This window comes from Mesoplodon mirus (genome assembly GCF_964341445.2).
Source record: "Mesoplodon mirus genome assembly, chromosome: 2".
Classification (NCBI taxonomy): Eukaryota; Metazoa; Chordata; class Mammalia; order Artiodactyla; family Ziphiidae; genus Mesoplodon; species Mesoplodon mirus.
Genome location: NC_138977.1, coordinates 156,861,063 through 156,879,290, shown reverse-complemented (window position 1 = coordinate 156,879,290; position 18,228 = coordinate 156,861,063). Strand labels below are relative to the sequence as shown.

At 35.1% G+C, this 18,228-nt stretch overlaps 1 protein-coding gene across 4 annotated transcripts in view; it reads right to left on the bottom strand.

Annotated features, from left to right (window-relative positions):
• The window catches only part of TBCK (TBC1 domain containing kinase), a 231,950-nt gene that overhangs the window by 138,304 nt on the left and 75,418 nt on the right, over positions 1-18,228 (bottom strand). For all 4 annotated transcript variants that reach the window (XM_082606857.1, XM_082606856.1, XM_082606859.1 and 1 more), the window contains exons 18-20: positions 18,019-18,069; positions 16,532-16,615; positions 1,245-1,330 (exon numbers count right to left, since the gene is read on the bottom strand). In XM_082606857.1, coding sequence (XP_082462983.1) covers positions 1,245-1,330; positions 16,532-16,615; positions 18,019-18,069 — 221 coding nt within the window. The remainder of the gene's footprint in view (positions 1-1,244; positions 1,331-16,531; positions 16,616-18,018; positions 18,070-18,228) is intronic.

Below are 18,228 nucleotides of genomic sequence, written 5' to 3'. Positions count from 1 at the left end.
CTATACATAATTATAGGGTTTGATCTTATTTTATTTGTTTTATAATATGTATATATATATTTTGGAGCCCTCATTGAGCAAGCCATGTACTCAAATGAAAGGTATTTCTCCATAGGCTTAGAAGCAAATACCACTGTAAATATGAAGGATGGCTACTTTAGGCCTGACAATGACATCACAGAATTACAGTGCAACACACAGAGCAATGAACTAGAATTAGTACACCTATGTTTTAGTCTCTGTTCTCCCACTGGAAGATGAACCAGACTAGGGGCAGAGGGCTGTCAAATGACATAAGTTAAAGTTTTATGTTCTGAGACTATTTAGTTTTGTTACCTTCTCAAACAATAAATTTCTTATCTATTAATGCTGAAATTACTTGCTTCATACACCTTACAGATTTGTCTTGAGAATCAAATGAAATGTTTGTGAAAGTATTTTTAAACTTCAAAGCACCCTGCAAGTATTTATACTGTAAGTGTTACTGTTAACACTTTAAATGCATTAGTACAGTGTTAATATAAACATTTTTCACCCCTAGTCTTACCATCAATATATGGGTTTCTGGATATAAGCCTTAAGAGGAAAGGTATGATCAGGAAGCAAAGAAGGTTAAGATGGAATAAGGAGACTGCTATCTCAAAAAGGTTCTTTTTTGTTTTGTTTTGTTTTACAAAGTCCTATGATACTGTACTCCAAGTGTCTTTTAAAAGAGGTTTGAGTCCGTGTCACATACTACATGTGAGTAATAGGTTAAGCTATACCTTGGCTAACCTTTGACAGTCAACTCTGACTTTTGGTTTGATAAGGAACCCAAGAAGCTAATGAAGTAAGCCAAAATCTGGCAAAGTTTCCAAGGTAATGTATCAAGCAAAACATAGAAGCAGCTACTTAAGAATTTACTAAGTTCAAATTTCCTACTTCTTCAAAAACAGGCCTGAATATCAAAAAATCCAAGTGAAAACTGCTAACATCACAGTTTGATACAACACTCACACTACCCAGTTTTTAAAAATAATTTGATAGTATCAAGAAAAATAAGATACTTCCCCTTTACTTAAAGTGAGAATATGGAAGGTAACCACACAAACTTTGTAACAAAAGACTATAATTAGTAGCAAGAACTTGTTTAGATACATGGACTTCTTAGGACAACAAAACTTTAAAAACAGTACTTTGTTGTGCTGCCGATTTCTGCTTTATTTTTTTTTTACCTCATTTCTATTAATGCAACAAGTACTTACATCTGGAATAAATCCAATTTCATTGAGATGATTGCTTAGCTCTGGATCATGGAATGCAATCATCTGAGAGAATACAGTCAGATACTCTGAAATGACAATAAAGTTTAAGACAATCACTTTTTTTTTTACATAGTATTTCAAATAAAGACATTAAATCCACATAAATTACAGTTTCACTTACATTTTGAATGAGATTTGGTTTCTCCATGAAGAGAACATACTTTATTAATTTTCCATTTTGTTACTACTTCAAACATGGCTAATTATTAAACAAACAAAGCTTTTCATTAAAAGCTATGCCACAACTTATTTTCTACCTTCAGAGATGTCACTTCATTTCCTGAATCACAAATTATTCACATGATGAATGATTTTTTCCTATTAAATTCAACAAAATCATTTTGTCTAGTGATATTAAATCTGTCTTGCATTTATTAATTGTTCAGAAAGTGTAACAGATACTTAAATAAGGAACAACACAGTCACAAATAGAATAATTACACCTGAAATTTGTTACATATACAGATATATGCATTTGTTCCAGTGAAGTGAAGACCCAGGACAGATCCTAAGGCCCAGGGAACTTCTGGGTTTAATTAACTTTTCTTTAACTTCTTTTTTTCCTCCTTCCAATTAGCAATCGTATGTTTATAGTCCTAATTTACCTAGAAGCCAGAGGTATGCAACATCAACAATCATAAGCATTCAACTTTATGTTGATGAAATCATATAGTTAGTTATTAACTTTAAAAAGCACACTTCATTTTAAACTAGAAAATCATGTCTCAGGCAATTGTCCAAGGCTATGCTCCAGTTTATTAAATATCTTTCTTATCTGAGCCTGATAAAAGATAATTACTATGTAGGATTACATGGCTAATTAAGGATCTACTGAAGAAACCTAATCCATCATGAAAACATTTTCTTTGTATTCTGCCAAACACTTATGGTTAGATTTATATATGTGTTATAACTGCATACATATATATATACACACACACATACATATATAAATATACACAAATATATATGTGTATATATATATAAAATACACACATAAATATGTATATACACTTATTTTGTATATTATTATATACCATATGTGTAAATATAAATTATAAGGCTGGCAAAAGTTTTGGTTGCTCAGGATAAGCTCTGGAATGAGATACAGTATGGTTTGTTACATTCAGAAAAATTTCTTTAAGGGGGAGATATGACAGAACTGATGATATCAGCACTATGCCAAATTTCAAGTTATTTCAAAAATGAATTTAAAAGTTCCTTAGAGCAAATAAAAAAGAACTAAAATGCATATGTCCTTTGATTTATAAACCAACCTGAGAGAATTTAAGAGGACCTACAGAAAAACAGCCTGGTAGTCAAAATAAAACAAAAGATCCCACGGATATTACTGCTGACTCTTTTAAAATATTCATAAAATACTCTAATTGTGATTTATAATAATGAAGATTTGCATCTAGAGCTATAATAACCCCCAAAACAGTATTTTCTAACTGATAGGTGACCTATGTAAGGGTAAATGTTATTCTTAAAAAAAACCCAAGGTATTTATGAAATTTCCTCTTAAACTTCAAGTGAAGTTTAATGTACCTTTGCACACAATCATGTCTTACATAAATTTCTGTTTTACTGAAACTTTATACTTTTTAATTTTTTGCAATGAGATATAAAATGAAAATAGTCTTTTTCCCTTCTAATCCCACCATATTAAAAATTCTTATTCCTCTCCTATAGTTTTTTTTATTTATCATATACTTTTAAATGACAATTCTCAAAGAATTCAGTGTAAGGATTTTATATGACACTATCATATTTCTGTGCAGCTGTTTATAAATAAGCTATCTATTTGTTTTCAAAAAATTTTTCATAAAAGAGATACAGAGATGAAATTTTATTAAGTCCCACACATGGATATCCTTATTTTTTCCTTTTCGACCAGTCTTTCTGCTTTCATTCTCTTAGCAGGGGTAAGGAGAAGATGAAGGATAATGGGCAACAGATTTAAAGCAAAAGGTGTCCTCTGCTCACAAACCAAAAATGGAATTCTCAATTCTGTAACTATTTGTAATTTTCTATCAGGCTGCTAGTTTATTCTGAAGATGGAACTATAGATAAATATGCAGGGAGTCATAAATCTCTTGTCAACTAAAATGTGCCCAAACTAAATCATTTGGTGACATAAGACGGCACTCAAAAAAAGTCAGCTATTTTACTGCAAATGAACCCCAATTAGATTATTTCCCATTATGAAGTTTGACAGCTATAAAATTTGGCTTACTGTCTAAAGCCACAAGAATAAGCACCAACCTTTATGTCTAAATGGGAAGAGGGGGTTTCAAAAGAAGAGAAAGGAAAGAGAAGGGTAATTTTTAGGGCTATATTTGTGAATCATTTTATGTTTTGCTCACATACCCTGCTCTAGTAAAAAAAAATCTACAAGCAGCTTACTTAATAGACCTTGGAAGATTTCTAGTAATGGCAGAACATTTTCTGTCTCAGGAAATATCTCCTTAGTCACATGATGCAAGACATTTTTGAAAATGCTCAATGTACTTCCTACTACCTTTCAATATCCTATCATTAAAGTCATCCATGACAAAGATGTGCATTAAACTGGAAATATGCAATGTACCGTTTTACCAAATATATAACCCTTAGAGTGAAGTTGCATACTCTCCTTCTCTCTTTGCTACTGTTGGATGAGAAAGGAGATTTATATTATATTCCCATCTGACTACTGGACTTCAGACTTTGATGCCTGTCTTCCTTTCTCCCCCTAAAAGACTTACTGAATGTCTGTGTGTAGTGGGACCATACATCCTAGTTTACCTGGGAGAGTCCCAGTTGCCAATGGTAGACTCAGTGTCTGGTGCATTTAGTGCCCCTTCAACCCTCAAAAATATCACTATTTAGGGCCTCCCTGGTGGTGCAGTGGTTGAGAGTCCGCCTGCCGATGCAGGGGACACGGATTCGTGCCCTGGTCCGGGAAGATCCCACATGCCGCAGAGCAGCTGGGCCCGTGAGCCATGGCCGCTGAGCCTGCGCGTCCGGAGCCTGTGCTCTGCAACGGGAGAGGCCACAACAGTGAGAGGCCCGCGTACCACAAAAAAAAAAAAAAAAAAAAAAAAAATCACTATTTAGTTATATATTCATCCTAGCTATGTGTGGCACTACATTAAATGCTAGGGACATTACAGTGAAGAAGATACTTCCCTTGCCCTCAAAGGATTTATAAACATATACAAGTAAACAAAAAATTGGAGAAATTTTCCCAATTTTATTTCTCAAGTTTATATGGTGCTTCCCTCTATCTTTCCCTTTCTGACTTCCACATCTTCTAATGGTTCAAGTGTGACTATGCCTTGGTTTTATAAACAGTGTAACAATATGCTAAATGTTGTGGTGAAATTCCAGTGGCCGTTTTGGTGAACATCACACATAGTACAGTGACTTCAAACAACAGTTTAAATGTTTTATAGGCCAGTTTTCTGGGTTGTTTCTTTCTTAAGTGCAAAACGGCATTAAGATATAGTTGGATTTTCCATGAAGGATTGATTAGTTTCCATCCTTAATAACTAAGTGGCTGCCTCTCTTCACTGGCCTGAACCTGCCTTTTTTTCTCTTCAATACCTTAAAGTATGTCTGTCTTGCAAGTTATAACCCTGTTTTCCAATATCACTGAAACTCTAATCAATCTATCCCTTTCAAATCCCTCCATTTTCTTCAATCCAACTGGCACTATAAGGTTCTGAATCTAAGAGTAATTTTAATAATCGTAGATAATCTTAGGGGGACAACCCTGAGTTGTTTAATCAGTTTATTATTTTTTAAAGTTCCTATGTGTTGGTACTTTATCAACTCGATGGTAAATTTGCTGGGGACAATTTGATAGTGCCAAAAATGATTATGAATATTCATTTCAGCAGAAGTACTTAAATTTATTATCTTCTTAAAAATGTCTGCAGGTAATAAGTTAATAGAACCATGGTTAAAAAACAAAACAGAACAGGACATCTTGACTAAATAGATAATTTTTCTCTCTTCTGTAAGAGGCAAAGCATTGAGTCTTATAAGCATATAAATACTCTATTTTATGGAAAACTTTAAAATAAAGAAGTTTAAAGTTCTATTAGAGTAAAATTATAAAAACACATTTTGGGACTTCCCTGGTGGTGCAGTCGTTAAGAATCCACCTGCCAATGCAGGGGACATGGGTTCGAGCCCTGGTCCAGGAAGATCCCACATGCCGTGGAGCAACTAAGCCCATGTACCACAACTAGTGAGCCTGCACTCTAGAGCCCGTGAGCCACAATTACTGAGCCCGCCTGCCACAACTACTAAAGCCCAAGCGCCTAGAGCCCGTGCTCTGCAATAAGAGAAGCCACTGCAATGAGAAGCCCACACACCGCATCAAAGAGTAGCCCCTGCTTGCCTCAACTAGAGAAAGCCTGCGGGCAGCAACAAAGACCCAACACACCCAAAAACAAATAATAAATACATTTATAAAAAATAAAAACACGTTTTCAAAGAAGATTTAATGTTGCTATTGAATATAGAAACTTGTCATCTCAGTAGAGACAATTAAACGACTAAATGAATATGCACTATTACAATTAGCTGTTGAATTGATTGGTTTCATATGACACAGGAGTTTTCCAAAAGTATGGGAAACAAAGTGTGCACGTGATATTTATGCTAATCAAAATCAATGTTATTTTGAAGTTTAAAGCTTAAAACACCATAAAACACAGGGGGACGGGAGGACAATCAAAGAGGGAAACCAATAAAATGAGAACTGAGTATTTCTAATTCCAAGCCTAAAATACACATTTTGAAGAAGAATAAATCATTGCTCTTCCATAAACTTTGGCAACCAATAATCACTGTACTGTTTCAGCTCATTCTTTAGCTCTCCATCCCTCTTTCTCTGGCTCCATGGACCAGATTTGACTACTGGCTGTTTTATCAATCCATTTTGCACTTTTTTTTTTTTTTTTTACCTCAGTTCTTTTCCTTGTCCTCTGTCTTCACAATGTCTTTCTCCCTTTCACCAAGCAAATTCCTACTCAAATTTCAAGTTCGTCAATAAGTATCCTGTCTCTTATGAAACCTTTCCAGACATGCTGTTTCTTTCCTTTGCCACCAAAAATAAAGTTAAAAAATCAAAATAACCTCACCCCACTTCTTCCTCTGTGCTAATACAGTAATATGTATACTTATTTCATTGACTTATAAGTAGTTGTTTTCACATTTATTTCCTATATTTGGCTATGAAATCCCTTGGAAAAAGACTGAATATTAAAGTACATTACTGGTTAATCAATCAAGCTAAATATGAGTCTTTTTGGCCTTTCTGACCAATCTCTCCAAATTTGTGCTGTGTACACTGTGGTTTCTCTTGTATTTCCATGTATGAAACAAGATATGGTCTTGCTTATTTGTATAATAAGCCTTTTCAAAATGTACTAAAGAAGTTCATAGTTAAAAAGTATGAAAACTCATCTTTTTCAACATATATCTATTTGAAATATGAAACAATTTGTGGAGAAATGAAACTTTTTAGAGGTTAAAAATAGGAATCTCTACAGAACCAATATAGAAGTTAATGTAATGGAAGCTATCTAACATGGCCCTGTAAGAGCTGGCCATCTAGTAAGGCACCATCCAGCCATCTCATAAATAACATAACCAACTCATTTTATAAGTCCTATTTTAATTGTTTTTCTAAGAATTCTCCAAATATCTTCATCTTTCTTAAAGCACAGGAATCTAGCTAAGCACTATGCTTGTAGAGGCCTGACAAATTTGGAAAAAGATTATTTCCAGGCTTTCATATATGAAAGTTTAGTTAACACTACAGGTTCATGTTTGTTTTTCCAAAAAAAAAAAAAAAAGCTAAGACCATTTTATTTATTGTGATCTATATTAAAGGCAATGATTCCATCAGACAAAAAGGGTGCATATATTTTTCCTTTTAAATGTATCTTTTATACATTAGAGCTGTGGCTATGTATCATATAGCATGCTATTACTCTTTATTTCAAAGTAATTTAAGGTGAGACATAGAAAGTGGATTCTGGTAAGATATGCTTAAGAGTGTTTTGCTCAAATGTTTTATTATAGTCAAAATTATTTTATTATAGTCAAAACTATTTGAAAAGCACATTTAATATATTACAGACATTTTACTGTAAACACGATCCTTGTAAAAGTTATATGGAATATTTTATAATGTGGTATATATTATAAATGAAAACTATAAACTGTATTATTGAGAAAAATACAAATAAACCCTATGGCACTTTTTTTTTTTTTTTTCTGTACGCGGGCCTCTCACTTTTGTGGCCTCTCCCGTTGCGGAGCACAGGCTCCGGACGCACAGGCTCAGCGGCCATGGCTCACGGGCCCAGCCGCTCCGCGGCATATGGGATCCTCCCAGACCGGGGCACGAACCCGTATCCCCTGCATCGGCAGGCGGACTCTCAACCACTGCGCCACCAGGGAGGCCCTATGGCACTTTTTTTAAAACCAAACTTGAGTTTAAAATTTTGACTGTTCTTTCTATAAAAACTGAAGAATACATTTAATAAAAAGATACAGTATTATTCTAAAAATTGTCTTGTTAAAAATATCTAAAAATTATGAGTCTTAAAATTTCTAGTGACATTTCACTGACTCCATACATTTAACCTACAAACTACAAATACTAACTCTGAATCACAGCAAATGGGAAGAGAATTTGATTTATTCAACTCTTACGGAGAAAACAGAAGTGCTGTTTAATCCTTTTTTTAAAAAATTTTAAATTTAATTTTATTTTTTTATGCAGCAGGTTCTTATTAGTCACCAATTTTACACACATCAATATATACATGTCAATCCCCATCACCCAAGTCATCACACCACCCCCACCACCTCCCCGTGGCTTTCACCCCTTGGTGTCCATACCTTTCTTCTCTACATCTGTGTCTCAATTTCTGCCCTGTAAACCAGTTCATGTGTACCATTTTTCTAGGTTCCACATACATTTGTTAATATACAATATTGGTTTTTCTCTTTCTGACTTACTTCACTCTGTATGACAGTTTCTAGATCCATCCATGTCTCAACAAATGACTCAATTTTGTTCCTTTTTATGGCTGAGTTATATTCCACTGTATATATATGTACCACATCTTCTTTACCCATTAGTCTGTCAATGGGCATTTAGGTTGCTTCCATGACCTGGCTATTGTAAATAGTGCTGCACTATTGGGGTGCATGTGTCTATTTGAATTATGGTTTTCTCTGGTTATATGCCCAGTAGTGGGATTGCTGGATCATATGGTAATTCTATTTTTAGTTTTTTAAGGAATCTCCATACTGTTCTCCATAGTGGCTGTATCAATTTACATTCCCAGCAACAGTGCAAGAGGGTTCCCTTTTCTCCACACCCTCTCCAGCATTTGTTGCTTGAAGATTTTCTGATGATGCCCATTATAACTGGTGTGAGGTAATACCTCACTGTAGTTTTGATTTGCATTTCTCTAATAATTAGGGTTGTTGAGCAGCTTTTCATGTGCTTCTTGGCCCTCTGTATGTCTTCTTTGCAGAAACGCCTATTTAGCTCTTCTGCCCATTTTTGGATTGGGTTGTTTATTTCTTTAATATTGAACTGCATGAGCTGTTTAAATATTTTGGAGATAAATCCTTTGTCTGTTGATTCATTTGCAAATACTTTCTCCCATTCTGAGGGTTGTTTTTTCGTCTTGTTTACAGTTTCCGTTGCTGTGCAAAAGCTTTTAAGTTTCATTAGGTCCCATTTGTTTATTTGTGTTTTCATTTCCATTACTCTAGGAGGTGGATCAAAAAAGATCTTGCTGTGATTTATGTCAAAGAGTGTTCTTCCTATGTTTTCCTCTAAGGGTTTTATAGTGTCCGGGCTTACATTTAGGTCTTTAATCCATTTTGAGTTTATTTTTGTGTATGGTGTTAGGGAGTATTCTAATTTCATTCTTTTACAAGTAGCTGTTCAGTTTTCCCAGCACCACTTATTGAAGAGACTATCTTTTCTCCATTGTATACCCTTGCCTCCTTTGTCATAGATTAGTTGACCACAGGTGAGTGGGTTTATCTCTGGGCTTTCTATCTTGTTCCATTGATCTATCTTTCTGTTTTTGTGCCAGTACCATATTGTCTTGATTACTGTAGCTTTGTAGTATAGTCTGAAGTCAGGGAGTCTGATTTCGCCAGCTCCGTTTTTTTCCCTCGAGACTGCTTTAGCTATTCAGGGTCTTTTGTGTCTCCATACAAATTTTAAGATTTTTTGTTCTAGTTCCATAAAAAATGCCACTGGTAATTTGATAGGGATTGCATTGAATCGGTAGATTGCTTTGGGTAGTATAGTCATTTTCACAATATTGATTCTTCCAATCCAAGAACATGGTATATCTCTCTATCTTTTGGTATCATCTTTAATTCCTTTCATCAGTGTCTTATAGTTTTCTGCATACAGTACTTTTGTCTCCCTAGGTAGGTCTATTCCTAGGTATTTTATTCTTTTTGTTGCAATGGTAAATAGGAGTGTTTCCTTAATTTCTCATTCAGATAATGCATCATTAGTGTATAGGAATGCAAGGGATTTCTGTGCATTAATTTTGTATGCTGCAACTTTACCAAATTCATTGATTAGCTCTAGTAGTTTTCTGGTGGCATTTTTTAGGAATCTCTATGTATAGTATCATGTCATCTGCAATCAGTGACAGTTTTACTTTTTCTTTTCCAATTTCTATTCCTTTTATTTCTTTTTCTTCTCTGGTTGCCGTGGCTAGGACTTCCAAAACTATGTTGAATAATAGTGGTGAGAGTGGACATCCTTGTCTTGTTCCTGATCTTAGAGGAAATGCTTCCAGTTTTTCACCATTGAGAATAATGTTTGCTGTGGGTTTGTCATATATGGCCTTTATTATGTTGAGGTAGGTTCCCTCTATGCCCACTTTCTGGAGAGTTTTTATCATAAATTGGCATTGAATTCTGTCAAAAGCTTTTTCTGCAACTATTGAGATGATCGTATGGTTTTTATTCTTCAATTTATTAATATGGTGTATCACATTGATTAATTTGCATACACTTGAATCCCTGGGATAAATACCACTTGAGTGCATGATCCTCTTAATGTGCTGTTGGATTCTGTTTGTTAGTATTTTGTTGAGGATTTTCGCATCTATATTCATCAGTGATATTGGTCTGTAATTTTCTTTTTTGTGGTATCTTTGTCTGATTTTGGTATCAGGGTGATGGTGGCCTCATAGAATGAGTTTGGGAGTGTTCCTTCCTCTGCAATTTTTTTGGAAGAGTTTGAGAAGGATGGGTGTTAGCTCTTCCCTAAATGTTTGATAGAATTCACCTGTCAAGCCATCCGGTCCTGGACTTTTGTTTGCTGGAAGATTTTTTTGTTTGTTTTTTTGTTGCTGTACGCGGGCCTCTCACCGCTGCAGCCTCTCCTGCTGCGGAGCACAGGCTTCGGGCACGCAGGCTCAGCGGCCATGGCTCACGGGCCCAGCCGCTCCACGGCATGTGGGATCCTCCCGGACCAGGGCATGAACCCGTGTCCCCCACACCGGCAGGCGGGCTCTCACTGCGCCACCAGGGAAGCCCTGTTGGAAGATTTTTAATCACAGTTTCAATTTCATTACTTGTGATTGGTGTGTTCATATTTCCTATTTCTTCCTGGTTCAGTCTTGGAAGGTTATACCTTTCTAAGAATTTGTCCATTTCTTCTAGGTTGTCCATTTTATTGGCATAGAGTTGCTTGTAGTAGTCTCTTAGGATGAGTTGTATTTCTGCGGTGTCTGTTGTAACTTTTCCTTTTTCATTTCTAATTTTATTGATTTGAGTCCTTTCCCTCTTTTTCTTGATGAGTCTGGCTAATGGTTTATCAATTTTGTTTATCTTCTCAAAGAACCAGCTGTTAGTTTTATTGATCTTTGCTACTGTTTTCTTTGTTTCTATTTCATTTGTTTCTGCTCTGGTCTTTACAATTTCTTTCCTTCTGCTAACTTTGGGTTTTGTTTGTTCTTTCTCTCCTTCCTTTAGGTGTAAGGTTAGATTGTTTATTTGAGATTTTTCTTGTTTCTTGAGGTAGGCTTGTATAGCTATAAACTTCCCTCTTAAAACTGCTTTTGCTGCATCCCATAGGTTTTGGATCGTCGTGTTTTCATTGTCATTTGTCTCTAGGTATTTTTTGATTTCCTCCTTGATTTCTTCAGTGATCTCTTGGCTATTTAGTAACGTATTGTTTAGCCTCCATGTGTTTGTGTTTCTAACGTTTTTTTCCCTGTAATTCATTTCTAATCTCATAGCGTTGTGGTCAGTAAAGATGCTTGTTATGATTTCAATTTTCTTAAATTTACTGAGGCTTGATCTGTGACCCAAGATGTGATCTATCCTGGAGAATTCTGTGTGCACTTGAGAAGAAAGTGTAATCTGCTGTTTTTGTTTGGAATGTCCTATAAATATCAATTAAATCTATGTGGTCTATTGTGTCATTTAAAGCTTGTGTTTCCTTATTATTTTCTGTTTGCATGATCTGTCCATTGGTGTAAGTGAGGTGTTAAAGTCCCCCACTATTACTGTCAATTTCCTTTTTTATAGCTGTTAGCATTTGCCTTATGTATTGAGGTGCTCCTATGTTGGGTGCATATATATTTATAATTGTTATATCCTCTTTTTTGGTTGATCCCTTGATCATTATGTAGTGTCCTTCCTTATCTCCTGTAACAGTCTTCATCTCAAAGTCTATTTTATCTGTTACGAGTATTGCTACTACCCCTTTCTTCTGATTTCCTTTTGCATGGAATATCTTTTTCCATCCCTTCACTTTCATCTGTTTATGTCCCTAGGTTAGAAGTGGGTCTCTTGTAGACAGCATATATATGGTTCTTGTTTTTGTATCCATTCAGTGAGCCTGTGTCTTTTGGTTGGAGCATTTAATCCATTCATGTTTAAGGTAATTATCAATATGTATGTTCCTATTACCATTTTCTTAATTGTTTTGTTTTTGTTTTTGTAGGTCCTTTTCTTCTCTTGTGTTTCCCACTTAGAGAAGTTCCTTTAGCATTTGTTGTAGAGCTGGTTTGGTGGTGCTGAATTCTCTTAGCTTTTGCTTCTCTGTAAAGCTTTTGATTTCTCCATCAAAGCTGAATGAGATCCTTGCCAGGTAGAGTAATCTTCATTGTAGGTTCTTCCCTTTCATCACTTTTAAGTATATCATGCCACTCCCTTCTGGCTTGTAGAGTTTCTGCTGAGAAATCAGCTATTAACGTTATGGGAGTTCGCTTGTATGTTATTTGTCATTTTTCCCTTGCTGCTTTCAATAATTTTTCTTTGTCTTTAATTTTTGCCAATTTGATTACTATGTGTCTCGTTGTGTTTCTGTTTGGGTTTATCCTGTATGGGACTCTCTGTGCTTCCTGGACTTGGGTGGCTATTTCCTTTCCCATGTTAGGGAAGTTTTTGACTATAATCTCTTCAAATATTTTCTCGGGTCCTTTCTCTCTCTCTTTTCCTTCTGGGACCCCTATAATGTGAATGTTGTTACATTTAATGTTGTCCCAGAGGTCTCTTAGGCTGTCTTCATTTCTTTTCATTCTTTTTTCTTCATTCTGTTCTGCAGCAGTGAATTCCACCATTCTGTCTTCCAGGTCACTTATCTGTTCTTCTGCCTCAGTTATTCTGCTATTGATTCCTTCTAGTGTAGTTTTCATTTCAGTTATTGTATTGTTCATCTCTGTTTGTTTATTCTTTAATTCTTCTAGGTCTTTGTTAAACATTTCTTGCATCTTCTTGATCTTTGCCTCCATTCTTTTTCCGAGGTCCTGGATCATCTTCACTATCATTATTCTGAATTCTTTTTTTGGAAGGTTGCCTACCTCCACTTCATTTAGTTGTTTTTCTGGGGTTTTATCTTGTTCCTTCATCTGGTACATAATCCTCTGCCTTTTCATCTTATCTTTCTGTGAATGTGGTTTTTGTTCCACAGGCTGCAGAATTCTAGTTCTTCTTGCTTCTGCTATCTGCCCTCTGGAGGATAAGGTTATCTAAGAGGCTTGTGTAAGTTTCCTGATGGGAGGGACTGGTGGTGGGTACAGCTGACTGCTGCTCTGGTGGGCAGAGCTCAGTAAAACTTTAATCCACTTAACTGTTGATGGGTGGGGCTGGGTTCCCTCTCTGTTGGTTGTTTGGCCTGAGGCAACCCAACACTGGAGCCTACTTGGGCTCTTTGGTGGGGCTAATGACAGACTCTGGGAGGGCTCACGCCAAGAAGTACTTCCCAGAACTTCTGCTGCCAGTGTCCTTATCCTCAAGGTTAGCCACAGGCACACCCCACCTCTGCAGGAGACCCTCGAACACTAGCAGGTAGGTCTCGTTTTGTCTACCCTGGGGTCACTGCTCCTTCCCCTGAGTCCTGATGCACACACTACTTTGTGTGTTCCCTCCAAGAGTGGAGTCTCTGTTTCTCCCAGTCCTGTCGAAGTCCTGCAATCAAATCCCACTAGTCTTCAAAGTCTGATTCTCTAGGAATTCCTCCTCCTGTTGCCAGATCCCCAGGTTGGGAAGCCTTACGTGGGGCTCAGAACCTTCACTTCAGTGGGTGGACTTCTGTGGTATAAGTGTTCTCCAGTCTGTGAGTCATCTACCCAGCAGTTATGGGATTTGATTTTACTGTGATTGCGCCCCTCCTACCATCTCATTGTGGCTTCTCCTTTGTCTTTGGCTGTGGGGTATCTTATTTGGTTAGTTCTAGTGTATTCCTGTCGATGACTGCCCAGCAGCTAGTTGTGATTCTGGTGTTCTCACAAGAGGGAGTGAGAGCATGTCCTTCTACTCCGCCATCTTGGTTCCTCTCTTCATGTTAGCTTTAAAAATAACAGCATTATACTGCTGTCTTATGTTTAACTGAGGATTAAGGAATCACCTTTTGTGTTGCACAAATACTAACCTGACTAGTTTCTACCTTTAATCTTGTCAGTTTGTCTTTGGTGACTTTTTGACATATTTTGCACTGAATAGCCCCCGAAATCTCCTGGAATCATCCAAGGTATTGTTAAATCTGTTCATTTTGGTATTATGGAATCTTAGAGTACACTGTCAACTCTATAATAAACATTACTGATAAAGGAGAGTAAGAAAACTATGAATAAGTATGGAACATATCCTTATTAAGATACAAGGTATACACTTACAGAACACCAATTAATAAATTTTTGGAAGATGATATTACATGACTTGAAGTTGGATGGCTTTACTAAATTAACCTACAAGCAAAAGGTAAGTTCCTTCCTAAAAAATATACTCGTTCTTAATTATAAGAAATCAAAACAAAAAATTGTTGCCCTCTTAAAAAAAACATTATTAAGTTAATCCCAACTATATATAAGTCCACATCCTAGGAATGTACAGGGACTTGGGTATATCCATTTTAGGCCAAATCATTTCAATATACAAAAACAAATCAGTAGAAATTACATTTCAAAACTAACATAGAGACAATGGATCATTACTTCAATTTCTAGCACCCATCTATGTGGTAGACACAGAGAACCATGAAAGATCACATGCCTCGATGTGTTTGTAAACACAAACACTAAGTTTTTTAAAAGAATTTAAATATTTTTCTCTATATACCAATGTAAATGATGATGGAAAAATTGTATGTGTTGCACTATTTATCCATATTCTTTTCCTCTTATTTTCAGTCTCTATCTTTTTAATTTACATTTTCCTTTCTGCTTCCTTTCTAATTATTTTTTCATTATATTGACCTCTGGTACTCTAGTTTTATACTCATTTCTAACTAAGTAAAAATATTGCTAATTGAGACCCCACTTACTCAGAATTTTTGATAAATCAGACACAGCTTGTAGTTTTCCTGCTTTATCTATTCAAATTGAGTGAATTATATGAAACCAAAATGATACAGGTATAAATAAACACAGCATCAGCTTTAAGTTGTTTAAAGTTTAATAGAATTAATAAGATATACATATAAGTAAAAAAGTCTAAATGAAGGGGGTGTTGGATAAGTTTCATAAAAATGGTAAATGGGGAGACTGCAACCAGCTTTGTAGTCTGGTCCAAAAGAAATGCAAACCTATGAGAAAATTCCCTGTCCTTAAAACATTAAAATCTTCTTGAAAATATAAGACATAAAATGATATATAATACCATGACAATAATTACTTTATCAAAAAATTGTAATAATGATAATAAAAACAGTAATAGTAGTAAAAATAACAATATAGTAATAATTATTGTTATTGAAATGAATATTTTTATGTGCTAGGTATTTACATATCTTATAATACTTAAACTTTACAACAATTTTTATTTCAGATATGAGGAACATTATACCTAGCCAACTTAAGTTATTTGTTTAAGACTCACAATAAGTAATGAAACTTAAAACAGTTTGTCTGATTCACAAGTGTTTATTATTAAACTTCTGCTACACTACTTTCAAAAATGAGCTCAAAAAATTATATAAAAGTTTGAATGTGGCTGAAGTAGTCCTGAAAGAATTCACAGATGGGTTATGCTACATCTTGAACTCTGAAGGACGAGGTATCTTTTAGGAAAGAAAAGAAAGTGGGAGGATATTTTGGGTGATCAAGCATGAATAAGATGAATGAGAAGTGTTTTGAATATTCTATTTACTTACACAATTAAACACTGTTTAAGCTTTTTACTAATTCATGATAGGCTTGATCCATGGTGAAGCTTTTTGTGGGCAATGTTAATACTGAGAGAAACAAACAGCTGGACTTTTATTTTCCTAAACTGGCATGACTGAATTTGAACCAAACTGAGATTAGATATTAAACAGTCATTAGAAAAATACCATAATTCTTTCTGGACTTGGAGAAGAGACTAAACTTAATGATCTCTTCATGTGTTTTAGTGATAGACTGTCACCATTTTTTTTTTTTTTTGCGGTACGTGGGCCTCTCACTGTTGTGGCCTCTCCCGTTGCGGAGCACAAGCTCCAGATGCACAGGCTCAGCGGCCATGGCTCACGGGCCCAGCCGCTTGGCGGCATGTGGGATCTTCCCAGACCGGGGCCACGAACCCGTGTCCCCTGCATCAGCAGGCAGACTCTCAAGCACTGCGCCACCAGGGAAGCCCTGTCACCATATTTTATTGGGTCAAAATCATAAATTTAACTGAGTATTGGTCACTTTTGACGTAAGTGCTTACCTATAAAAAGGCAAAGAAACACATTTTCTTACCTTGTATTACATGCGAGTTGTCTTTCAAGAAGAAGTTATACAGGTACTTGGGGATAAAAGCAGACATACAGGCATAAGCCAAGGCTAAGAAAGAGTAAGGCAAATATAACAAATTAGTTAATGAGGTAAAAGATCAGCAGTCATTCACTCACTTAGCATACATTCCTTGAATCTATTTTTAAACAAGAGTTATGTTAATAACTGATGGAAGCACAAAATTTAAGGGCAAAAACCCTGTACCATTTAAAACAGAAAATATTTTGGACAACAGAAGATAACCACCTTAGAAACATTTCAGTTTCAAACTACTGCAGCAGCAAAAAAAAAAAAAACCCCAAAACAAAAATAAACAACAAACAAAAAAGCCAACTACTGCAGCAATCATTATCCTACAAGAATAAAAACCTTTTTAATCAGAACTTTATGCGTTTTTAAAATCTCTAAACATAATTATTATTAATGAGCTATATAAACCTCAAGATCACTAATTTTTGTTGATGCAAAGAGCCTGAGAACTTTGGATTTAGAAACACTAGCCATAAATTGTTCTTTCAAACACAGATCCCTTACTATTTTTGGATCAGTATGTGTGATAATTAGCTCTGCTTAACTAAACACAACAAAACCTAGTCTAAAGACTAATATCAGAGAACAGGCATTTAAAAAAGTATTCAAATAGTGAAATTTTAGTTCGCTGGGATTATGCTATTGCTACTCAAATTCCAGAAATCTATGCAAATTCTGATATGAAATAGAATTTGAAGAAATGGAGATTCTGAGATTGAGGCTTCTAAGGATTCATACTGTATATTGTAACACTCTCTATATGTGATATCATTAGAGATATTCAGAATAAATATTCAAATATTTATTGAAAAACCTACTATAAAAGGCATTATATGAGGTAACAGAAAACAAAAAAAAACCCTTGTCATTTAAAAAAGCCGCTAAACAAAAAAAGGGTTACTATATTAGTATATAAATAACTATAATATGAAACATACAGAAGATAAATTTCTGGAAGTACAAAGTGTTATATGGATTCAAGAGGGTAAGAAAAGTTTTCATTAAGGGGGTAGTGGCTTAAAAAATAAAAGGAGGCAGTGGTTGAAATAAAAGTCTCTAGAGGATACAGTATCAATGTTTTCTTTACAAATTGTTTAGAAAGTATATATAGACTAAAACTAATCTCTAAAAAACTCAGAATTTTCTCCAAAGTTTCATAAAAATAGTCACCAAAGTAGATGAATGTATTTAGAATAATCCATCAGGTTCTCCCTAAATCTCTAGTCATAGCTGAAACTCTCCAGTAATAAATTAATCCTTGACATTCTCTAAAATGAGTCTAATAATTATTTTACAGAAATTTACAGTATCTACTAGGAAGAGAGCAAGAACCTTACAATGAAAATAAAAAACTTTCACGTTTGATTAAAATATTTTAAAATAATATGCACGATAATTATATAAATGATAAATAGGCTTACCTTCATTATTGAAATTTAAATAGAGAAATGGAGCACAAAGTGAGTCAAGACCTGATGGAGAGAGGTTGGGGAAAGAATTCAAATAAACTTAATCCAACAGAATTGTAGACATATACCTTATTCAGTTCTCTGCACTACTTCTATATAGATTAAGCATTGTATGTATTACCATTCAGAAGTATATTACATCATGGGTTATTGTGAGGAGTA